At 50.2% G+C, this 25101-nt stretch overlaps 1 protein-coding gene across 4 annotated transcripts in view; it reads left to right on the top strand.

The window, feature by feature from the left end:
- Positions 1–25101, top strand: part of INSR (insulin receptor) — a 125553-nt gene that overhangs the window by 69585 nt on the left and 30867 nt on the right. For all 4 annotated transcript variants that reach the window (XM_047703808.1, XM_047703798.1, XM_047703826.1 and 1 more), the window contains exons 3-9: positions 11487–11808; positions 16640–16788; positions 17830–17974; positions 19533–19747; positions 20680–20806; positions 22379–22629; positions 24489–24656. In XM_047703808.1, the coding sequence (XP_047559764.1) occupies positions 11487–11808; positions 16640–16788; positions 17830–17974; positions 19533–19747; positions 20680–20806; positions 22379–22629; positions 24489–24656 (1377 nt within the window). The remainder of the gene's footprint in view (positions 1–11486; positions 11809–16639; positions 16789–17829; positions 17975–19532; positions 19748–20679; positions 20807–22378; positions 22630–24488; positions 24657–25101) is intronic.

Here is a 25101-nt window from a genome sequence, read left to right as displayed (position 1 = left end):
ATATCTAATTCCAAAAATGACACTCAGCACTTGACCATGTGTATAGATAGCGACAGAGAAAAATATGCAAAGAGCTCATGGCAAAAGGCATTAATTACTAGGGAGCGAAAGAGAGGTTTTGCATTGTGTGAAGGGACAATCTTTAGTGAGGGCCCACGAGCACAGTATCAGACTTGAGAGGAAATTGGAAGAAATACTAGAAGAATTGAGAAACCCTTGGGGAACCTCAAACATAGTCTCGATCATGGAGATAAACCTCAATTAGGCAACAAGGAGTTTGGATACTATGGTTAATAAGATCATGGTAACAGAGTAGACTGAACTTTGTACTCTACAAATGATACACATTTTAAAGTACTCTTGGAATATTTAGAAAAATTAATCATCTGTTAAATCTCAAAAAAAAAAAAAAAAAAAGGGAGCCCCAACGCAGTCCAAAAAACACTAGCCCTAATCTTTTGCTGCAAAATGTTAAGTGGAAATTAATTTTTAAAAGCTTAACTGAACAGACATGTGAGACAAACTGTTACCATGTGATGAGGAAAAACAAAACACGGCTCTTAACTTTGGTTAGGGAAGAGCTCAGTACTGTAAGGACAGACTCTTCAGAAAGCAGTAGAGTAGATGCAGAGACAAATTCAGGGCCATAAGCGATCACCCACAGAAATCACAAAAAATGACACAACAAATAATAGAACAATTCTTTCCAGGAAGAAGAAAATGATGAATTAACAGGGACTAACTGATTTAGAAAACAAATAGAACGGACAAACTCAAGAGCTGGGTCTTTTAGAGCTGTAATGCCCAATAAGGTAGCCACTGGCCACAGGAAAATTAATTGATTTGTAGTCACGTTGCCCAGATTTCCAGCTCTCAGTGGCTATAGGTGGCTAGTGAATTTGGACGGCACAGATACAGAACTTTTCTATCAATGCAGAAAGGATTTAAGACAGTGCTGTTTTCCAAAGGACTTATGAAGTAACGTAACTAAGGGGGGAAAAAGGGGTGGGAGGACAAATATTGTAGAATTAAGAATGAAAAGAGAAATGTAATTTAAAACCCAGTAAAAATTATAGACAGCTCTGGTAATACTTTTGGGAATCTTTCTGAAATAATTTCACTTAGTGTTTTAAGTGCTTATTTTATTAGACTGATCAGGACCTTGTGGAAGAAATTAAGGCTGTGATTTTGCCCCCAAGAGCAGCTATGCCTGAATCTCATAAATTGCCATTGTGAATTTCCAAATAGCCTTTAAAATTTACCTTGGCTCAAGAAGCCAAAAATCTGAGTAGGTGGAAACAGCTTTTAAAAAGTGACCCTTACAGTCCCTACCTAACACGCGTATGTGTTACGTACACAAATCAAGAAAACTTGAAAAATGTCCACGACAAACAAACGGGTCCTTACACCTTGCAAGAGTGGGTTTTAGGACCAGGCTGGGGTGGACTGAGGAGTGACTTAGCAGATGTTGTGGACTCCACATGTCAAACCCAGGTCAGGGAAGTCTGAGCACCCAGCTTCCTTGTCTGTCGTTTGTCTTAAGAGTCTGCAGCCGCCTGAGTTGGAAACTGGGGAACCATCTGGGAGATAAGTCCCAAAGGCTCCACCTCCCTAGTGGTTTCCGAAGGCAGCCTCTTCCTTCCTGTCCCTTCTGCCCTTGGCTTCCTCAGCCGTCCACCAGAGAGCTAGAAAATTGTCCCAGACATGGATCTGATGGTGTCTTTTCTGGTCGAAGCCCTTCTTTGGTTCCTCCTGAGGTGCAGAGTCCAAGCCCCAAGGCTCCCTAACTTCCCCGTCTGCCCTGACCTCCCCTGCCTCCTTCCCCTGTACTCTGCCCTTCATCAACTCTGAACTGTTTATAGTTGCCTAAAGGCAGCTCCTGATGATTCATGCATGCACGCACTGTCCCTCCCCCATGGGATAAAACCAGTCACCTGATCCCCCACCTTTTTTCCCCTCTTATGAGCTTTATTGTGTACCTACTGTGTGCATGGCTCTAGGACTCAGCATAAGACAGGCGAGGTCCTCCTTCCTTTCACAGGGCGTATCAGGAGAGGAGAGACAGTGTCTCCATTCATTTCTGCATACCAGTGCCAAGAAGGAGTGAGATCCAGGTGGGCCACGGTGGGGAGCAGGTAAATAAAACCCAGAGAACTCCATGATGCCACACTCAGCCCCATTCTCCTTGGAGACCTGGGTTTGAGTTTTGGCCGAGCCGTTTGCTAGCTGAGTTGGCCTCAGCAAAGCTGTCTTTCTGTGCCTCAGAACGAGATCGTTGTTTGAGTAGTAGGATTAATACCTTCCTAACCGATGTGGGTTGACGTCGTATTCTGCAGGAGGAATGTACATTTTTAAACTGTATTCTTGGTGGGAGGTGGTTAGAGATAATACCTGTTCACTGCCTCGGTTTACTGGAATTGCAAATACACGCGGAGCACACAGGTCTGACGTTTTCAGATCTACAGGGAACACTGGCTGGAGGGCACCTCAAAAGTAGCCCGTAGATTTTCTTAAAAGTGTAATTTATGAGTATGGTCCTTGGTTTTCTGGGTGAGTGATGGGTGCAAGTCCTGGGGGTAAGGCCTGAGAGAGAGCTGTGCCACTCCCCCCTGGCCTCCAATTTGGGGGATTTTGCTGTGTGACCCTGGAGAGCCGCTGCCCCTCTCTGGGCCCCCAGCGAGTGAAGCCTGGGGCCAGGGTGCCCCTCGGCCATCCCAGGCCCTGCCACGCGGTGACCCGATCTCCTCCCGGGCACACGTCCAGCTCATGAGCGGCCCAAGTGGTGCAGTGGCTGCGTGGGGCGGTCCTTACACTCGGCTTCATCTTTTCTTTAACTTTCCCCAAAGTTCCATTCTTTGCAGGCCCGTCCTGCAGGGTCTGCATCCTCGGGAGGGCCCCCCACCCCCCCAGCGGGGACTGCCTGGCGGCGGTCACGGCTGGAGCACCAGTCGGGCCGACCGAGCCCCGCGCGCCTGGGGGCGGGGCCAGAGCTCCGGCAACACGCCCGTCTATTGGCTGAGCGCGAGGGCGGCGCTGCGGCCACCGCCATCACCTGGTCCAGATTCCACGGAGCGGACTGCGCCTCGGGCTTTGTGCAGCGCGCGGACGCCGCTTTCTCGAGGGGGCGGGGCCTCGCCCGACTTCGGCCCGCCCGTTAGGAACTATACACACGCAGATGCCTGTCACCGACCAATCCTGAGGCTGCTTTAACGGGGAGCACCCCCCCCCCACATCTCCCCCCCACGCCCCTTTCTGGCCGCCGCGCACCGTATGTCTTCTAAGAGCTTCGCAACTCGATTCCAAACGCATCTGGAAAGCCTATCGGTTCGCGCGCGCGTGGGCGGCATTGTCAGGGAACCAAAGGGGGAGCTTCCCTGCTTCAAGGACACGCGTCCTTGCAGTTGTCGCTTCTCGCGGATCGCCGACTGGAAAGGGCGTCTGTTGACCACCGAGCCGTCAGAAGTTCGCCCCCGACCCCCGCCCCACCATTATATCACCGAGGGGAGGAATTCCCCGAGTCAGTGCTGCCCAGGCTCGGGGGCTCGGGGGCTGGGCGGGGTGCTGGGGGCTCGAACCTCAGCCGCCCGGGACCCAGGGCGGGCGTGGGGGAGAAGGTCTGTGAATGGAAACGGAGTAAATGACTCTACAGAGTTTATAAAATTCACACTTTCAGGGAGAGTCACAGGGCCCTGTGGGGAATGTGTCTGCAAGCCCATGACGCAACTGTTCCGTTTGGAAATTTCTGGAAAGCAGTAATTTGGGGAATAATAAATCTTGAGTGTTTTTTTCCCCCTCAACTACAGGCTTTGGAAAGAAATGTAACAAAATGTTATTAACATATGTCGTACTATGGAAACATAGTGGCTTCTTTCCTTTGGCTTTGTTTTGCTTTTTACCATATAGCTTCTTAATTAAGGAACACCAAACCGATTTGAACTTTTAAAAAAGGCAAAGGGGGGAAAAAAGGTGGCTTTTTCTAAGCATGTCGTTTACAGTGCAGCCCTGTGCTAGTCTTTCCCACTATTCCAGCCTTTAAACCTTACTTTGGATTTATTTTTACCTTTTTGTTTTGAGGTAGTTTTCAGGTTTACAGAAGAGTTGCAAGAGTTGTATCCAGATTCATTGTTGTTTACATCTTACTGGACTTAATTCTAAAGCATTTATGTACACGTATTATATACATATATTTGGTTTTTTTCTTGAGTCTTTTGAGAGTCAGTTGTAGGCGTACTGGGCCTCAACTGGTAACTCCTCAGTGGCTTTCTAAGGACAAGAAAGTTACCTGCATGGCTGCAGTGCAGTGAGCAGAATCAGAAGTTAACACTGAGGCAATATTTTAATCCACGAGCTCGTGTATAAATCTTATCCCAGGAGCCAGTGTTGTCCTCCTCAGTACTATTTTTTCCTGGCCCTCTTTTCGATCTAAGACCACACTTCTAACTTAGTTGCTTTGACTGTCGGTTTTGTAATAAGGCAAAAATGATCGAAGAGACCGTTGTATAAGCTCGCAGTGATGTCAAGCAGCTCTTACATAGTTGTACTGGGGTAGTTGGGGGTAGAATTGTATGGTTAATCAATAGTATTTATTAATTGTCTACCAGGGGCTTTTAAAATACATATTTTCAAATAGATGTCAGTTTTTAAAAGGGTATTACACATACATAGCAAAAACCAAAAAACAAAACAAAAAAAAAACCTACCAAATTTGCTGATGTGTAAGGGTGTCCTACATACTGTCTACTCCAAGCTCATTCCCCTCCCCGGTTTTGGGGCACATTTCTTGTGTCCCTTTCAGATGGACGTATGTCTCGTTTGTCCTTTTCTCTCCCCTTCCACCATTCCCATTTAAAGATAATAATTTCGGTACAGCAGAATCCGCCCTCTTTTGGTATAAAGTTCTGCGAGTTTTGACTGATACATACGTTCACATAACCAACACCTTTGTCAAGATACTGAATGGTTCCATCATCCCCCCCCCCCCCACCCCCGCGCCCAGATCCTCTGGACCCTTTTCCAGCCCCTCCTCAGTTCCAGCCCACTGATGTGTCCACTGCCCGGACAGTTTTGGCTTTTCCAAGATATCATGTAAATGGAATCATAAAGCATGTAAGACTGGCTTCTTACACTCAGGACAAAGTGTTTGAAATTCATCCACGTTTTGTGGTTGTTAACACTTAGGTGACTGCTCAGTGGGGTTCCTTGTGTGCAGGTATAATGTTTATCCATCCTCCACTCCAGGGACAATTGGATTGTTTCCTGTGTTGGGTGATTACAAATGTAGCCACTATAAACATTTAAATACAGGTCTTTGAGTGAATACCGGTGACTTCTTTGTTTTCCATTTCACCTGAGTAAACCCTTAGGCTGTGTGGTAAGGATAAGAAGGGCATGTTTAACTTTATAAGAAACTACCGAACTTTTCTAAACCAGCTGCCGTGTTCTGCCTTCCCGCTGTTTGGGTCTTTCCTTTCTCTACAAAGGACTTCTGTTGTGTAGACACTGCCCTGCCTCTTGTTTGTTTTACTTATTGCTACCCTGGAAGTGATTCCAGCATCAGCGTGCGTGGAGCTACGTTGTTTTTTTTTTTTTTAAAGATTTTATTTATTATTTATTTTGACAGAGAGAGATCACAAGTAGACAGAGAGGCAGGCAGGCGGGGAGAGAGAGAGAGAGAGAGAGAAGCAGGCTCCCTGTCGAGCAGAGAGCCCGATGCGGGACTCGATCCCAGGACCCTGAGATCATGACCTGAGCCGAAGGCAGCGGCTTAACCCACTGAGCCACCCAGGCGCCCCGGAGCTACGTTGTTTTTTGCAGCTGCAGAATATTCCACGCCTCAATCCCCCGTAATTTATTCACCTGGACCTCTAGGTTGTTTCCAGTCCTTTGCTCTTATAAACCCAGCGGGTAATGTCCTGTAGAGTGAAGATGACCCTTGTCCAGATATCCGTGTACATGGAGTCTATCTTGTCTGCAGGATGATTCCTAGTAGGAGAGATAGTGGGTCAAGTTGCACTTGCCTCCTTTGCTTTGAGTCACCTCTTCTTAAGTAATTTCTGGAGATCTCCTTCTAGGGGAGGCATCATTGGGGGCAGGGTGCATCACACTTATTCCAGAGGGTCCAACCAGAGGATTTGGACACAGCTGCCCCCTCCCCCCAATACTCCATGGAGTTATTTAGAGTTCAATTATCAATCTTCTCAACAGGGCATAGTGGAAAAGCCTTTTGAGGTCAAGTTTCAGGAAGGTTGTGGCTGCTTCTGCTAGTGTAACTGGAGGCCAGGGGCTTGGGAACCTTTAGGGAGAAGTGAGAGGGAATTAGGGCCAGCAGTCCAAGGTAGCTTGTCGGGGAGAAAGAGAGGGGTGGACGAGGGACTTGTGTGTTAGGAGGAGGAAGGACTGGTGCGTGTTGTCTCTGGAAGGTCTGGGTGGATGGATGTTCCTTACACAGCTTGCACTTGTCCCGGAAAAGTGAGCAGCCGCTGGATTGCTTGGCAGTTTCTCAAAGAGGCTGCCATTGTCTTTGGCAGAAACAGCCTGGGCGGTGGCCCTTTGAGCGTGAGCTGCTGGGACTGCGTCTAGGTCTGGGACTCGGTCAGTGTCTGTGAGAGGGGGCCAGTGGAGGAGCACAGGGAGAGGAAAGTCCTCCATGTGGTCATTTTCATCTTGCAGAACCTGTGGTTTTCATTATTCCTCCCGGGGAGGGGTGGGGGCCCATGGCTGGCCCAGTGGCATTTCTATTAAATAAGATCAAGTACTTGGAAACAGAATGGGAGACACCCGGAGGTGGCTTATCATTATGAGAGCATAGTCTGCAAAAGTTAAAAACACAACTTTTACGTAAAAGGGAAAAAAAAAAAAGCAAAAGAACACCCGTCAACACATTTCTTTTAACTCTTTAGTGAGGGGACCCGCAGGATGGCAAAGCCAAAGGGTTTGCTGTCACTGAATCAGGATTGCAAAGTTCGATACAGGGCTGTATAATGTCCTCTGGGGCCACAACACTGCCGTCTCTGGGAGGTTGTGTCTTCTGGTGGATAAAAATCATTTACAGTGTGTCCATCTATGAGATGACATCAGACTCCCTGGGAATCTAGGCGCTGGTAGGAATAGTAACTCGATCCCGGGTATGTTTCCCTGAGCAGGGACTGGCCAGCCATCCAGCCCCTTGCCTGCTTCTCTTAAAGTTTTATCGGGCACAGCCGCGCCTATGTGTACGTGCATGTGCACGTGTACGCGCACGTGCACATATCTTCTTTGGGGCTGCTTTGTGACCCTTCGCAGAAAAAGCTGGCCAGGGGCTCTGCTGGGGAATGAGACGACTCTCAGGTGGGCTCCAGCATAAAATTGGAAACTCCTGTTGTCAGCTTCCGGACCTGTGTGCAAGTGTTGAGTATTTTTTCTTGGCATTGTCTAGGCCGGAAGGCTTATGTGTTTGGGAAGTTTTTGTTGGGTCTTTGCTATTGCTACTTTTGAACTCAAGGGCTGACCCTCGGACACAGCTCCAGCCCAGGAAATAGAGCCCTTCCTGTTCTCACATGTGCCTTCCCAGAGGGTAGGGTCTTTGTGGGTCCTAGATAATTGTCTGCCTTAAATATTGCTTCCTGCCATTGAGCCTCCACCCTTGGTCCCTGCAGACCGATCATTCATAACAATGACGATCATAATAACAGGACCCGTGGTAGCCAGCTTACAGCAAACCTACACGTTGATCAAAGAATCCTGAACTGGGGCACCTGCATGGCTTGGTGGTTGACCCTCGGACTCTTGATCTTGGCTCAGGTCTTGATCTCAGGGTCATGAGTTCGAGCCCCACGTTGGGCTCTGTGCTAGGCATGAGTCTACTTAATAAAAAAAAAAAAACAGAACAAACAACGCCCCCCCCCCCAAGAATCCAGTGCTTTATCCGCATCATCTTGTTGAGTTGTGAGACGTTAAGGGACCATTATTTCCATTTTACAAACCAGAAAACTGAGGCTGTTGCTTCTTTAAGGAAATCTTTATGGTGTGCCTGTCTGGTGGTGGGTGTTGTGTTGCCCAAGCTGAGGGCAGATTGCTTCTTCCTTGATGTGTGGACCCGGTGGATGGCCACGGTGATTCTTTATATCGGGAATAATCAGATTCAGAGCCCAGAGACCTAGGGTTTCACTTTGGCCCTGCTGCTTCTCAAAAGGCCTGTTGTCTTACTTCTGTGAAATGGAGACACGTCCTTGTTCCTCTGCTCCTCTACTGCTTACTCCTAAACCTGCTGGAGTCTTTGTTAGAATTAAGGGAGAATCTAATGGGTAATATGTAATCCCTAAAAAACCTACACAGACCTTCTCCCATTACCTGCCTTGCTCCTGTTACAGCTGGTTTGTTCTATCTGGGTCCATGGCGTAAAAAATCAGAATATGTACCATGCATAGATGCTCCAAGTTTTGGATTTGTGTGTAGATTTTCATGGTATTTGTGGAGCCCCTGTAACTGGGGGTTGGATCGTGGGTGCATCCTTGAGCCAGTGGCTAAAAATGGGGTACTTGGACGTACTCCAAAGTCATTCCTTTTCCTCCTCTCTAATCAGAGGTGTCCCTACGAAACTCCAGCTGGTGCACGCCCCATCTTAGGAGTGGTTGTTCTAGGAGCCAGTGCTGTGAATGGTGCAGACACAACCTGTCCTCCAGCCTTCCCTTTAGACAGACGGTCAACAAACACCCAGAGTAATTTTTGAGAGTGATAAATACTATAGGATCAGATAATGTGTTAGAACATGGTTGAGCTTGGGGGAAGTAACTTCCAGTGGGGAGGTCAGGGAAGGTCTTTTCTAAGGTGCTGGGACCTGAAGGACAAGAAGGAGCCGGTCATGGGAGGACAGTGGGGAGGGCACTCCCGCCAGCTGGAACAGCAGATGTGAAGGTCCTGAGGTAGAAGTGTGTGTGTGTGTGTCATGTGAGCAGCAGTGGGGGTAGGATTGGGGAGCAGGAAGAAGACCCAGATGGCTGCTGCCGGGGGCTGGGAGAAGGACTCCAAGAGGCCAGCAGGCTAGACCGCAAGAGACCTCTGGGCCTTGGCAAGGAGTTTACTTTCATTCTCTAATCCTCTGGTGTCCAATGCAAGAGCCAGTAGCTACCAGCGGCTGGTGAAATTAAAACTGGAATACAAAGAAAGATTTAGTTCCTCAGGAGAAATTGGAACCGTCGTGTCCTCTTGGTGGGAAAGTAAAATGGCGAAGCTGCTGTAGAGAACAGTGTGGCAGCTCCTCAAAAAATTAAAAAGATAATTACTCTCTGATTCAACAGTTCTGCTTGGGTGTACACGCAGAAGAATTGAAAGCTGGGTCTTGAAGGTCTTCGTGTATCCATGGTCTTAACAGCATTATTCTCCATGCCGCAGAGGTGAAAACAAGGCATGTGCCAGTTGATGGATAAATAAATAAATAAAATGTGGCATATACACACCATCGAATGCTATTCAGCCTTAAAAAGGAAAGAAATTCAGACACCTGCTACAGCACGGATGGATCTTGAAGACCTTACACTCTGTGAAACAAACCAGTAATAAAAAAGACCAATAGTACATCATTTCACTCCCAGGAGGTCCCCAGAGTGGGTGGGAGCCAGACACTGGGTGGGTCTTGGGGAGTCAGTGTTTTTTTTTTTTAAGATTTTATTTATTTATTTGACAGAGATCACAAGTAGGCAGAGAGGCAGGCAGAGAGAGAAGGGGAAGCAGGCTCCCTGCTGAGCAGAGAGCCCAATGCGGGACTCCATACCAGGACCCTGAGACCATGACCTGAGCTGAAGACAGAGCCTTAACCCACTGAGCCATCCAGGCGCCCGGGGAGCCAGTGTTTAAAGAGAGACAGAGTTTCGGTCTGGGAAGATGTGAAAGTTCTGGAGATGGGTGGTGGGGATGGATGTGGGACAGTATGAGTATACTTTGTACCACTGAGCTGTGCCCTTAAAAATGGCTAAGATGGTCAATTTTATGCTTCGTGTATTTTGCCACGATTAAAAAAAATTAGTTCCTCATTGCATTAACCACACACAAGAGCCACAGGGGAGAAGTGGCTGCTGTGTTGGACAGCGCAGCTGGAGATCGGTCCTGTCCTCGTAGCAAGTTCCATCAGACAGCGCTGCTCCTGTGTGAATGCGGCTCCAGGCGCCCCTTCTGTTTCCTGGAGCCTGTTTTGGGGGCCCAAAGTTGCTGCAGCAAAACGCCTGAGGGCTTGGGGTCAGTAACACCCCAGCTTCCGGACTGTGTTTCAAGCCATGCAGAGTGCATGAGCGAAGAAAGCAACTCCCGGAATGGGGCAGTGCCACGGCCGATGTCTGTCCGGCCTCAGGGAAACCATTTGTCCATGGACAGATTTGCTGACAGCCTGGACAGGGAGGCCTGATGCTGAGGGACCGAAATCAAGGGGTGATCAGGAAGGGATGAGTAGTGAGACTTGGGGAAAAAGGGGATGGGTCACAAGCTGTTGCCGGAACTGGGGGCAGAGTCCAGCATTTGGTGGACAAGTTCATTGCGGGGGACCAGAAACTCCCCTGGCCACGAGATCAGAGGGAAGCCTCTGGTGTCCCCATCGGCGGGAACTTCTGTTTTCTTCCTGTTCATTGTCTCCTTCAGGTTGCAGCAGACACGTCCCCTCCCCTTACTTCCAGCCCCATGCAGTGGCTTATATGATTGCGCCAGTTTAAGTAATGAACCTGCCTCCTCCATCGGACCCTGTGCTCCGGAAGGAGGGGCTGCGGCTACCTTGTTCCTTGTTCCTTGGCTGGAGCATCTAGATCGGGGCAATTAGGTGTCTACTGAAGTGACAAATGACCTTAGGGTAACTTGCTCCACCTTCTCGTACCGTGGTTTCCCCATCTGTAACACGGAGGCAGCAGCCCTAACACCGTGTCTGTGTACACGGATACCGCAGAAGCCCGCTAGAACAACCTTACGAGACCTGACTGTCGGGTTTTCAGGACATTTGTCAACCAGCTACTAAAGAAGCCGTTATGAAATGTACATGATACAGACTTACCGTGAACAAATCACCTTAAAAAAAAAAGTAATAAATACTCAGAACTCACTGATTCTGATCGCCTCGCCACGTTTTTTGATTAGGTTCTTGGGTTATTTGCTACTATTGTAGCCATTCGGTGGAGAGGCTGCTGAAGGCTGGGCTGCTCGGTGTCTCTCATCAGCTCCCCGTTGAGCAGCATTCTGTTGGTAGCTTTGGATGGCCCGAGGAGGGGGTGTTTACACCAGGGCGATGTGCATGAGCTGTGAGTCCGAGCCTGTCTGCCTGCCTCCCCGGAGTGGTCTTACACACTTGCAAGCACACCGCTGGCCGGGGGTAGTGGGGCTGACTTGGGTTAACAGTCACGCCTGGCGTAGAGCGAGTACGGTAGAAGGGAGACGGTTGCTGGTTTTCTTTTGCTTGGCTTGCTGTCCCTCATCCAGACTTGCCGTCCCTGCGCACGGCCATTGCTGACCAGCTGTTTCCTCTCTCCCTCCAGTTTGTCCCACCATCTGCAAGTCGCACGGCTGCACCTCGGAGGGCCTCTGCTGCCACAGCGAGTGCTTAGGCAATTGCTCTGAGCCCGACGACCCCACCAAGTGCGTGGCCTGTCGCAACTTCTACCTGGATGGCAGGTGCGTGGAGACCTGCCCGCCCCCCTACTACCACTTCCAGGACTGGCGCTGCGTGAACTTCAGCTTTTGCCAGGACCTACACAACAAGTGCAAGAGCGCCCGGAGGCAGGGCTGCCACCAGTACGTCATTCACAGCAACAAGTGCATCCCCGAGTGCCCCTCTGGTTACACGATGAATTCCAGCAAGTGAGTCCTGGGTGCAGCTTCTGGGAGGGTCGGGGGAGGCATGGAGGGGGCGGGCGGCATCTGTTAAAACTGTGTGAAAAACTAGAGTTAACTGGCATCGAGCGAGGAGGAGGCTACCGAGTAGTGATCTGCTTGGGTCTGTCGGAGGCCGTCTCTGCCTCCTGGTTTGGTCCTGGCCTTTGGAGCAGGGAGTCGAGGAGAGAGTATTTTCCCATCTTCTGCACCATTTTTTTTTTCCTGCACTATTTTTTAAAGTTTTTCTGTGCTTAGCTTGGGGGAACAGAAGACAGAAAGACAAGGAGTCCTTGGTTCCCCCCCTTTGCATGGACAGGACTTTCCCCAGCGTTACAGCTGAGGGCAGAGCTGAGTTTTTTAGGTTTTCTGCCTGCTGGAGCCACTTAGTATGGGGAGATTAGCCTGGAGCGCAGGGAGGAAGAGACTCTGGAGTATTCGAGACTCTTCCCAGGACTTTGGTGCACTTTGAAGGACAGCACCGTCCAGCCGTTCCCTAGTGTTCGGGTGAGGGATACGGTGTGAGTCAGATTTCCTACATACATCACAGGCTTTTTGTTCACGTTGTTAAGCTTTTTAGATGAGCTATTTCAGTGTCTCAGGGCTGTAACCAAGTTTGAAAAATCTGTTTCCTGGTTTTTGTGTTGAGGGTTTGGAAAAAAAAAAACAAACAAAAAAAACAACCCACCCCACGAAACAACAAAAAAAACAAATCAGAAACAGACGCACGTCAAGGGGCCTTGAGCTGATCTGCTTACGTAAAAAAATCTTCCTCTGTGGACTTGAGAATTAGCCAAGCGAACGTGTTCTGGTGGGAAATTTTATTTCCCCGGGTGGAGTGGGTGGGAAGGAAAACAATCTTTATTTCGGTTCCTATGAGCCTCTCTCTGAGTATTTGTGAAACCTGTAAGTACAACATGTTTTGTTTTACTTGTTTTTGATAAAACCTATCAAGTGGCTTTGTTGACCAAAAATAGGCTTCTATAAATCACCTTTGCATGCCAGACAGAGCCTTTTTTTTTTTTTTTTTCCTCCTGGCTAGTTTATCCGTCAGGTTGGGAAAATGACCATATTCCTTTTGATTCATTTCTGTTTTTTGTTTTTTCTCCATGTTTGAAATAAAACATGGATATTAACGTCTTCCGGCGAGATGTTTGTTTAAAAGACACTGGCTTTAAATAAAAGGTATTTTTTTTTCCCCTTGACCGTAACTGAGACCTGAGATGGAGAGGAGATTTCTTTGATGTGCTTGCTGATGGGGTAGCAACCCCTCAAACCCAAGCCCTGGGAAGCTGGCAGCCTGTCCTGTGATGTCTGGGACCTTTACTGAGGGAAGAAAGGCAAAGTGAGGAATGCCAGTTAGAACTTGCCATAGCAATATTTTACTTTGTTGGTTAAAACAAAAACAAAAACAAAAACAAACACTAGTTTTCCTTCCAAAGCTTTTCTTCCAGAGCTTTTATTTGCTGAAAGACTTTAGTGCTCTCATTTTCTAATGTGGTTTGATACCAAATAGAACCAGATAGGTTTATCTGGGAAATGGTTTCTGATGGTTTTGGAACAGAGGTCTGGGAACCCATGTGATTCATTAGAAAGCCTCACAAAGGTGACTTTGAGGTTCCTGGTGGGAGCACCAGGGTGCTCTTTCCTGGGATGAGGAGGGCTTGATCTGTGGGATGAATGTTAGAGTGTGGTGGGTGGGGCATCCCTGTCTCCCCGCCCCCCCACAATGATCTTTGCCAGCCATACAGGTCCCAGCTGAAAAGCCCCTTCCCTATTTGACTGCCCCGTCTGAATGAGCATGCAGCCACTCCTTGGCACATTGCACAGTTTTCACTCTTTTCCCAGCATTTACCGCTAATTGCTATCTTAAGTGCCTTCGCCACCTGACTGTAGGTTTCACAGTGTATCGGTGAGCTCTGTCTGTGTAACAAACCTCCCAACACTTAGTGACTCGAGACAACACTTATTTCTGATTTGTAATGATTTGTGGGGTTGACCGGTGGTTTGTCCAGCCTGGGCTGCACCTAGCCTCTCCTATCTGGAATGGGCGGCCGAGGCCTCTCCCAGTGTGGTTTCTTAGCCCAGCAGCCAGCGAGGGCCTGCCCCAGTGTGCACGTACTTATCGACCCTCTGTTTGCATTAAATTTGTTAACGTCCCATTGGCCAAAGCAAGTCACGTGGGCAAGCCCAGATTCTACGCGCACTTCTTGTTGGGATGGGCTGCAGACAACTTGTGGCCTTGTAATCTCCCACAGGGAAAGTAGATCGCCTGTTTCCTTCACTCATGTATGCCTGCGGCTTAGGATGGGCGCTGGCAAAGGGCCAGATAGTAAATATTTTCAGCTCTGAGGGCCACATGGCCTCTGTTGTAGCTATGCAGCTCAGCCCCTGTAGGGCAAGAGAACCATAGATGATACATCAACCAGTGGGCGCGGCCAGGCTCCCACATAATGGTATTTACAAAGACAGGTGGCTGGCCAGATATGGCCTGCGGGCCATCATTGGCCGATCCCTGGCCTAGAGTATCACCTGTCACCTTACAGGTGCTCAGGGAGTTATTTGCAGAATCAACAAAAGGACCCAAACATTGGGTCCCTGTCCCACTTCCGCCCCAGCTGTTCTAATGTCAACCGGGCGTCTGTGGGGCGGCTCTGACCCCAGCCACCCGGAGTGAGCATCGGGCTGTGCCCTCCACAGTCCAGCGCTTGCTCCAGATGCCAGCCACGCTTCGGGGTACCCAGGCCGCCTACGCTTCTCCTCGGCTGGCTATACATGTAGGGGTTCTCACATATCCTTTTCAGGTTCAGTAATTTGCTAGAACAGGTGACAGTACTTAAAAAAAAAATCCATACCATTCTGTCAGTCCCGAGCCCGTTGATGGTAGCACCCTTGGTTAGGGACGCTGGCAGGGGTTGGCCAGGGGGTACACGTTGCTCGTGGAGAGCTCCAGACGTTTCCCCATCAGGGCCCCTGTTTATCGCCGGGCCAGCCCTTGTGGTTCTTCCTATGATCGCTCGACGCACTTCAGGAAAGACTATCTGGGAACTTTGAGAAACAAGGGCGATGACTCAGGAGTCCTCACAAGAGGGCACACGGCAGCCTCGGGGGCCACACAGCGAGGTCACGGGGAAGGAGAGAGAGAGAGAGAGGACCTGCGTCTCTGCCTTTGTTAGGACCCGAGGGCGGGTGTCCACGGTTTTGTGGGTTCACCCTTTCCTGGTGAATTTAAAGCATAAGAAGAGGAATTGGGGTGGGAGGGAGACGTGGGGTCCCTCAGGCAGTCAACCATCTAGGCCCCCAGAGCTTTCTCAAAGAGGGGGCTTCGGGGGTGGGCAGCCGAATTCCGTATCTGGCGTGTGGCTCGGGGCTGGGTCTTACTGCTGACGGAACGTTGATTTCAGCGGGACGTTGGGAATCAGAGCTGGTCAGTGTTAGGCACTGACCCTGCACACATTCCCAAGTACAGCTTCGTCCTTAATTACCGCGGAGATGCCCAGCTCTGCCCCGTGGAAACTTCATGGAGCCAGTGTCCAGAATTTCCCCTGGGCTCTCATTACAGAGCTGTGATCTGGGGACTTCTTGACCATGTGATTGAACGCCCATCTTCAGTGGCTGAAAAACCCACAAATCGGATCCCACCTTTGGTCTTCTGGGTGACCGGCCCCCATCCCACAGCTACACGGGGACCCTCTACGCTGTCCCCTTGGTAGCATAACAAAGGGGCTCCCACCTCTCAGGGAATGCCAAGAGCCTTTGAAGCTCTGTGCCAGGACCTGGGACTGCTGTCACCAAGGTCATTCTGAAGAATCGGATATGCCAGGGGTGTGTGACCGACACCAGTAGCAACAATGATACCGCTAATGAAAAATGGTCATCAGAGCAAGGACTGGTGATTCTTGTTCTCTACGTGCCACATGGTTTAGACGGTTTCTCCCCCTGGGAAGTTTGGTAAAACCCTCTCTGGACTAACTTGGGTGCGTGCCCCCCACCTCTGAATCCCCAGGGATGGGTAGAAGGTGGTGTCCAGCCTGGCCTGGATCCTGTGTCTTGCCTGGACCTCGGAGTGCTGTGCTAGCCAAGAACCCACCCCTTCAAGGACCACTGGCTATGGTCAGCAGAGCCAGAGGCTGCCCCCGTCACACACTGTCCTGTGCCAGGCTGTGTTACAGGTGTGGGCACATCATACCCCACGCAACAGTAAGCACCTGGTCTCCTTGGGAGCGGTGGCCGCAGTTCTGCCCTGTGGGAGCAGCCCCACCATGGTACGGGGCAGTGGAAATCCTCCGAAAGGTCCATCAGCTTGGAATAATTCCCATCATGTGATAACACCCAAGTCCCATCCCTTCGGTGTGATGGCATGAGTCCTGCCTCTTCGGGGTAGAACCGGATCCTCCCGGGGGGTGCAGAGTGAATCCCATTACTTTGGGGTATGCGGGAGCCTCGTTGTTTTAGGGGAGAAGCGTGAGTCCCCTAGGACTAGCTGTAGGACTTGCTGGCGTGGAGGACGGCACACACCTGCCCCTTTATGCGGTGGTTCTTACTGGGGGTGATTTGTCCCCCTGTTGGCAGAGGGGACGATGTTTGGAGACATTTTTGGCTGGCATGGAGTGGGGGAGGTCCAGGGGGGCTCCTCACCACCTTCCAGCGCCAGGACATGCTCACCACAAAGAATTTCTCCTGCCCTGCATGTCAGCAATGCTGTGGTTGAAATGCCCAGCCTTAGGGTAACAGCCTGAGTCCCGTCCCTTGGGCCTGGTGCAGTACTGGCATGTGGGGTCCTGGGTGCCCTGACCCCCTCTCTCCACTCTGTCCTCAGCCTGATGTGCACTCCATGCCTGGGTCCCTGTCCCAAGGTCTGCCACATCCTGGAAGGCGAGAAGACCATTGACTCGGTGACGTCCGCCCAGGAGCTTCGAGGCTGCACTGTGGTCAACGGAAGCCTCATCATCAACATCCGAGGGGGCAGTGAGTGCTCTGGGGGCGGGGGGCTGCCCCGGGGGCGGGGACCTACCTTCCCAGCTGCACACCGGGGGAGGAGTTTGAGGAGTTGGCTTCCAGACCAAAATTCAAATTTGTGGCTCAGTCCTGGCCCCGCCCACCTGGAGATTCTAGTTTTCCAAGTTGGGAATTGGCATTTTGACTTGGGAATTTGCATTTTTAACGAGTAGGCCACGTGCCCTGTGGCAGGTCTGTGGGCTGTGTTTCCAGAAATGTGGTTGCAGGCAAAAAAGGCATCCTTTTGTTTATATTTTCAGCAAGCATTTATCGAATGCATACTCACAGCGAACAAAGCAAAGCCCCCCACCATGGGTCCTACAAATAAACACATCAGTGTATGACGTAAACTTGGGGTGGTCCCCACCATGGAGGGAAGTGAAGCAGGGAAACGGGGGGTGGGGGGGAGCCGAGATCAGAGACTTTTTCTTATAAAGGGCTGTAGAGTAAATACATTCAGCTTTGCAGGCCCCATGGTCTCTGCCACTGTAGAACTTGAGGACGAAGGGGCGTGGCTCTTTTCCAGTTAAACGTTATTTACAAAACGGACTGGAATTTCAGCCACTGGGCTTCCTGTCATTTGCCAGCCTCTGAGATAGAGAATAAAGGGGTGTGCTGTTTTTGAGGGGGATGAGCGGGATGCCTTGAGCTGGAGATGAAGCAAACCAAGCAGATCCATGAGAGAATGATATTCCGGGCAAAGGAGGAAGCCAGTGCAAAGGTCCTGAGGCAGAAGGATGCCTGGCTTGCTTAAGGGGTGGTGGGGAGGCCGGTGTGTCTGGAGGAGGGCAAACAAGGTAAAGGATGAGAAAAAAAATGCGCTGGTCACTTACATAGGGACTTGCAGACCCTGCGGTAAAGGCTTGGATTAGTATTCTAAGTTTGATAACATTTTGAGCAGGGCATGTTGAAGTCACTTGCAACCTCTAGGCTGACTCCTCCCTATGGGTGATTATGGGAGGATTAAAATATTTCTGTAGAAGCTCACGGGGTATTCTCCCCTTTCCTTAGACAACCTGGCAGCTGAGCTGGAGGCCAACCTTGGACTCATTGAGGAAATTTCCGGGTATCTGAAGATCCGGAGATCCTACGCTCTTGTATCACTTTCCTTTTTCCGGAAGTTACGGCTGATTCGAGGAGAGACCTTGGAAATCGGGTGTGTGGCCTGGTTCGGTGTGCAGCCCGGGTGCTTGCTAGGAGGTTCACGAGTTAAAGCGACTGAGGGGTTTCTGCCAAAACACGGAAACACCTGTGTCGTGGACGGACAAATGGATAAAGATGGGGCCCGTGCATGCGGTGGAATATCACTCAGCCGTAAAAAGGAAGGAAATCCTGCCATTTGTAGCAGCGTGCACGGACCTGGAGGGTGTTATGCTGAGTGAAATAATATGCTGAGAGAAAGACAAATGCTGTAGGATCTCCGTCGCGTGAGGAACCTAAAAACAAAGCCACAAAACCAAGCTTCGAGACACAGAGAGTAGATTGGTGTTGCCAGAAGCAGGGGTAGGGGGCAGGAGGAGACAGGAGGAGACCCTCCCCGGGGGCCAGAGGGGACGGACTTCCCGTCATAAAAATAAACAAGTCCTGGGGTGTAATGTACTCATCGTGACCATTGTTAACAATACTGTATTCTACATTTGCAGGTTGCTAAGAGCGTAAATCTTACTTTTTAAAAAAGATTTCATCCACTTATTGGGCAGAGAGCACAAGCAAGGGGAGTGGCGGACAGAGAGAGAGGGAGAAGCAGGTTCCCCACGGAGCAGGGAGCCCAATGCAGGACTCGATCCCAGGACCCTGAGAATATGACGTGAGCCGAAGGCAGACGCCCAGCTGACTTCTTACATTTACTTTCTTAGCAGCTTTTAAATATGTGATACAATATCATTTCGTGTACTTACAATGACAGAACTTAGGGGTTTTAAAGCCCCCAGAGAATCTGTTAGGGGACAGTGCCTGGAGAAGCCTGGAGAGGAAAGAATGTGCTGGGACGTGTCGAGAGACGTAGCCAAGGAAGTAGATGCGGTCACTCTTGGGAAATCTCAGGGGCTGCAACTCAAGCTCTGTGCCCTCCAGGTGTGCCCTGGGCTTGGTTATGAGTCGGCACGCTGCCTTGACCGGGACCCTGGGAGCTCTGTGCCCTCTACCTTCTCACCACTTGGTCCCCTTTGACATTGACTCTTCCTTGCTGAAATTCTCATCTCTGGCCCATAGGATTCTCCTTTTTGGAGATACTCTCCCTGCCTCCTCCTCTCCATCCCAGGCCCCTTCACTCCACCTGCCTTTGAGACGTGCCATGGGGGGCTCCCAGCCTTGGCTGTCTCTCTAGTGATCTCCTCCTACGTGTGCTGAGTCCGGCTCTGGCTAACCCTCGAGCCTGTCTCTAGCCCGGTGACCCCCAGAAGCCTCAGACGCCACAGGTACAAAATGGAACTCCTCTCCTGGCCCTAGTTGTCCATCCTAATTTCCCAGATCCCCTCCCCTCGAGGTCTTCTGACTCTATTTAGGTCAGTAAGACAACAGAAAGCTAGACTAGCTGTGTTTCCTGCAGATGGGGATAGACTCACAAGCGACAAGTCTGAGGAGGGCTGTCCAGCAGGGACCCAGGTTCTGTCCATTCCGTGCTCCTTAGGGTCACAGCTCCAGCCGCGGCCCCGCTATCTTGGCGTTGGAGGTGATAAGCCAGTGAATGACTGGGCTTGTGTATGTTTCCGTAGGAACTACTCTTTCTACGCCTTGGACAACCAGAACCTAAGGCAGCTTTGGGATTGGAGCAAACACAACCTCACCATCACTCAGGGGAAACTCTTCTTCCACTATAATCCCAAACTCTGCTTGTCAGAAATTCATAAGATGGAGGAAGTTTCGGGAACCAAGGGGCGCCAGGAGAGGAACGACATTGCCCTGAAGACCAACGGGGACCAGGCGTCTTGTAAGTGGTGAAGTCCTGGTCCTTCCAGCCCGTGGACCAGATAAGGTGTCCACCCTCCTCCTTGAGGACTGGCCCCTGGGTGGGGGGTGTCGTTGCCTCTCAATGAGCTGGAACAACTCTGGGTCATAGAGTCCTGCTTCTGAAATACAGAGGACAGGTGTATCTTACCTTAGTAAGAGAGATAACAGTGCCTGATTCTGGCAGATGCCTCATCCGCATTGAATGAATGAATGAATGAATGAATGAATGATTCAGTTCCTCCATATAGATGGCCTTGGCTCCAGTGCTCTAGCAGGTCCCGTAGATGCTAATAGAGCCAGAGGCTGCTAGCTGACGACACTCTCCTGACAGGTTCTCTCTGGAAGGGACATCCGAGCCTTGAGGCGCTAAGGGACTCCGGTCATTACAGCGTAGTGTGGGAATTCAGGAGGGAGGGAGAGCAGGCTGGGGCGGAGCTTAAGGGATGCTTGCTTGCCTGCCGCTCTTTGTAAGGCCTGGTCTCTCCGTGATCGGCTCACTCTCTGAACTCCCTCGGCACGTGTTCCATTTGCACCAGGGTTGAACGTCTTCCAATATGTAAGGCTCGGAAGCCCACATACATGCCAGCGTTGTGCCAGGACAGACGTTACTCTTGAAAATGACTTCTCCCAGTAATTACTGGCGAGGTGTCCTTCTCGGTGGGTGCTGACTGCTGTTATGTACTGTTGAGCCTCTGGCCAGGTCACTGGCTCATAGTAGGGGCCAGCTTGCGAGACCGGCTCTGGCCTCCGAGCCCCAGGAGGAGGCGTGTGGGAGTGAGACCCACCCAGGAGGTAGCAGACTGACATCCCCCTTCCCGTGGGCGCTCTTGGAGATGCAGGATCACCCGTTCCCAGCTGGGCTGAAGGACGTTTTTAGTGCTGATACTGTTAACTGTTTTTAAACTTTCCTAGGTGAGAATGAACTCCTTAAATTTTCTTACATTCGGACATCATACGACAAGATCTTGCTGAAATGGGAGCCATACTGGCCCCCTGACTTCCGAGACCTCCTGGGGTTCATGCTTTTCTACAAAGAGGCGTAAGTAGGAGATAAAAGAGGTGTGCGGGTTCGGAGGGTCCCCTTGGAGACTCTGCAATCTCTCTCTTCCTTGGGGATGGCTGTCATCAGTCCCTTTTTACCATCTCACAAGCCGATGGCCCGGGAAATTAGTAAAATCCCCATTTGTCAAAACCAGAAATTAAAACAAACCGGTTTCTTTTGCCAAGTTTCCTACAGCAACATCCCACTGTGCCTCATGATCCGTACGTCTTGCCAGAACATGCTTAACGAAATTCGCTCAGTCTGCTTAGTGGGTTTTTAAAGATTTATTTGCATATCAATTTTGTATTTTTTCCCAACATTTAAAGAATTGTGACAACACCTATGTGACATGAAATTGGCCCCTTGGACTCAGTTTCTCTGTACAGCTTGTTAAGCACATTCACAGTGTTGTGCACTTGTCTCCAGCATCCGTCTCTAGAATTTTCTCCTCTTCCCAAACGAAAACTGTGTCCATTAAACAACACACAGTCATTCTGAGTACAGTTGGCCCTTGAACAATGCCAAAGCTAGGGGCGCTGACTCCCCTACCCAGCCAAAAATCCACACACAATTTTTATCCCTCCGCCAAACTTAGTTGCTAATAGCCTGCTATTTCCTGGAAGCCTTATTGATAACACAAACCATTGACTGATGTGGATTTTGGATGTTATATGTATTACAGTCTATGTTCTTACAAGAAAGTCCGCTAGAGAAAAGAAAATGTTATTAAGAAAGTCACAAGGAGGGAAAATGCAGTTATGGTCCCGGACTGTAAAAAATCCATCCACACACGAGTGGACCCACGCCATTCGGCCCACGTTGTTCAAGGGTCTGCTGTATGTGACTATGCTGAAAACATTTTTTTAAAAAAAATTTTGTTTTTAAGTAATCTGTTTACCCAACATGGGGCTTGAATTTACAACCCTGAGATCAGGAGTTGGGTACTCCACTGACCAAGCCATCCAGGGTCCCCTGACTGTGCTGAAATTTTAGAGGGTTATGATGGAAGCTGTGATAGTATTCTTATGAGTAATTGCACCATCTTTGAAGGTTTATTTTGCTGAGACTGTGTGCTGGAAAGTAGCACTCAGTCTCTCATGGAGTTTTTTTTTCCAAATTTTATTTCTTCATTTGAGAGCGAGAGAGTACGCCTGTGCGCAGAGTGGGGGGGGGAGGGGCAGAGGGAGAGGGAGAGAAAATCCCCCGCAGGCTCTGTGCTGAGTGTGGAGCCTGATGCGGGGCTCAGTCTCACAACCCTGAGATCATGACTTGAGGCAAAATCGAGAGTCGGATGCTTAACCGACAGAGCCACCCAGGCGCCCCTCTCCCTCTCCTGTAGTCTTACCGATGAGTAGTGAGGTAGTTGGTATCAACATCATCACTCTTGATATAATTGGAAAATTGAGCTAGGGGTCCCTTCTCTTTGGGATCCGTGTCATTTTTCTTCGTGGCATAAGATTGTTGGTGAACAGGAGGTAGCCCTATAGGACGTCACCTTTTCTGTTGCGTCTCTCTGTCCTCAGAATGGGAGTCATGGAATGATAACCGCCTTCTGCTTTGTCTTGAAAGCCCTTACCAGAATGTGACCGAGTTCGACGGGCAGGATGCGTGTGGCTCCAACAGCTGGACCGTGGTGGACATTGACCCCCCTCTGCGGTCCAATGACCCCAAGTTGCAGAACCACCCAGGGTGGCTGATGCGGGGTCTCAAGCCCTGGACCCAGTATGCCATCTTTGTCAAGACCTTGGTTACCTTTTCTGATGAACGCCGCACATATGGGGCCAAGAGTGACATCATCTATGTGCAGACAGATGCTACTAGTAAGTGTTTTTTTTTTTTTTTTAAGATTTTATTTATTTATTTGACAGATCACAAGCAGGCAGAGAGGCAGGTGGGGGGTGGGGGCGGGAAGCAGGCTCCCTGCTGAGCAGAGAGCCCCATGAGGGGCTCGATCCCAGGACCCTCAGATCATGACCTGAGCCGAAAGCAGAGGCTTAACCCACTGAGCCACCCAGGCGCCCCTAGTAAGTGTTTCTGACACAAACTGGACATCTTGCCTTGAACACGTTGACGCAGTGATGTTATAGGAAGGGCTCTGTGATGTGGTTATTGGCTTCTAAAAGAGCCGGGTGCCGAGGCTTAGAATTTCAAAAGACAAAGCAGTAGCCTATGTGTATATTCCTTCCCATTCTGGAAAAATTTATTTTATTTTAAGGATTTTATTTATTTGACAGACAGAGGTCATAAGTAGGCAGAGAGGCAGGCAGAGAGAGAGGGGGAAGCAGGCTCCCTACTGAGCAGAGACCCCGATGTGGGGCTCGATCCCAGGACCCCAAGACCCCAAGACCACGACCTGAGTCGAAAGCAGAGGCTCAATCCACTGAGCCACCCAGGTGCCCCCATTCTGGAAAAAAAATTTTTTTTTAAGATTTTATTTATTTATCTGAGAGAGACAGTGAGAGAGAACATGAGAGGGGAGAAGGTCAGAGGGAGAAGCAGGCTCTCCATGGAGCTGGGATCCCGATGTGGGACTGGATCCCAGGACTCTGGGATCATGACCTGAGCTGAAGACAGTTGCTTAACCAACTGAGCCACCCAGGCACCCAAGGAAAATTTTTAAGTATCTACAAAAGTAGAAGGAAAATGAGCCCCACGGACTGTCTCCCAGCTTTGACAATTGTGTTTTGCTATTTTTATGTCATCTCTGTGCCCCCCCCCCCTTTTTTTTGAAGGGGGTCAGGAATATTCCATAGCAGTTTAGTGGTATTTGTATTTTCATGAAGCCTAAGTCCTTCTCCTGTTGTGGAGGTCCTCAACCCTGGGGTGATTCTGCCCCCCGTGCTGCGGACACTTGGTGATGTCTGGAGACAGTTTTGGTTGTCGTGATGTGGGTCTGGGGTTACCAGTGTTGTATGCCGCTCGGCACCCGGCCGTGCACAGGGCAGATCCCACCACAAGGAATTACCTGGCTCCAGATGTCCTTGGTACTGAGGGAGAAACCCTGTCCCATGGGATACAGTCCAGGTGTTATGAGCCAGCCCCAGCTTTTTTTGTGGGTGCTCCCCTTTCTTGTATCCTCCAGCAATACCAAAAGACTCCACAGTTTCTGGAAGCTTCTAACTTCCGGATCTTTGAACCCACAATGCTCTCTGCCTTGAGAGCCTCACCCCGCACCCTCAGACACCTGCGTTCTCAAGGGCTGGGTTTTGTGGAGCCCGAAGGTGTTACATTCTGGGGGGTGTTAGGTGAGGTACCATCTCAGCAAAATGAGTGTCCCAGTGGTGAAAGTTGCCCCATGGCTGGGTTCCGTTTGGGGCGGACGTTACCTGAAGAATGTGAGTTTGTTTCTCTCTTCCCACTATCCTCCCTTTCCCTCGCATCTTTCCAGTGCCTGGAACAGAGACAGCTTGGCACGCACTTGGAGCCTTCCTAGATGCGTGTTGCATCAATGAATGAGTGAAGGGGTCTGTAGTCTGCGGCATGAATGGACTGTCATCTCGTACCCTGTTTACTTGCCCCCTGAGCTTTCCATGCATCCCCAGTGTTCTCTGCTGTTAAATAACACCGCAGCGAACATCCCCATGATTTCTCTGACCTTTCTTACGCCTTCCTACGCCTGCCCGACAGCCAGTAACACTCCTGCTCAACGGTGCACCTGTTCTCCCTTTCTCCTTTGCAGACCCTTCCGTCCCCCTGGATCCAATCTCCGTTTCTAATTCCTCGTCCCAGATTATCCTGAAGTGGAAACCTCCCTCGGACCCCAACGGCAACATCACACACTACCTGGTTTTCTGGGAGAGGCAGGCGGAAGACAGTGAGCTGTACGAGCTGGATTATTGCCTCAAAGGTAAGTGCCAGGGGTGGGGGCAGAGTTTGTGGGAGCAGATGATCTGCTTCCTCCTTCTGGGCAAGCATCCCCGTCCCCGCCCAGGCCCATGGAGGTCCCAGTCTAAGTTTGGGGGCATGGACCCACACACGCCATTGCTTCTTGTACCAAAACATGCAGACGCATTTCTAAACGTCACCGCCTCGTCCCACTGAAGACTCAGGTCAAAACCAGATAGTTCCCATGTCTTGGCGCCATTGCCTTCTGAAATTTTCTTCCCCTCCCCCTTCCCGACTGTGGGGATGCAGCTCTGTCGACCCCCTGGATTTGGGGGCTAAGCTCAGAGTCGAGGGGTTAATGACAAAAGTCCGGGAAGAGTTTTAGGCCCTGCATTTAGACCCTTAATGTTTTAAGGATTGAGGTAGCAAGGACTGGTCATGCGCTCCCTTCTGTGCTTTCCGTGAAA

This window comes from Lutra lutra, chromosome 1, assembly GCF_902655055.1.
Source record: "Lutra lutra chromosome 1, mLutLut1.2, whole genome shotgun sequence".
Classification (NCBI taxonomy): domain Eukaryota; kingdom Metazoa; phylum Chordata; class Mammalia; order Carnivora; family Mustelidae; genus Lutra; species Lutra lutra.
This window is presented reverse-complemented; position numbering and strand designations above follow the sequence as displayed.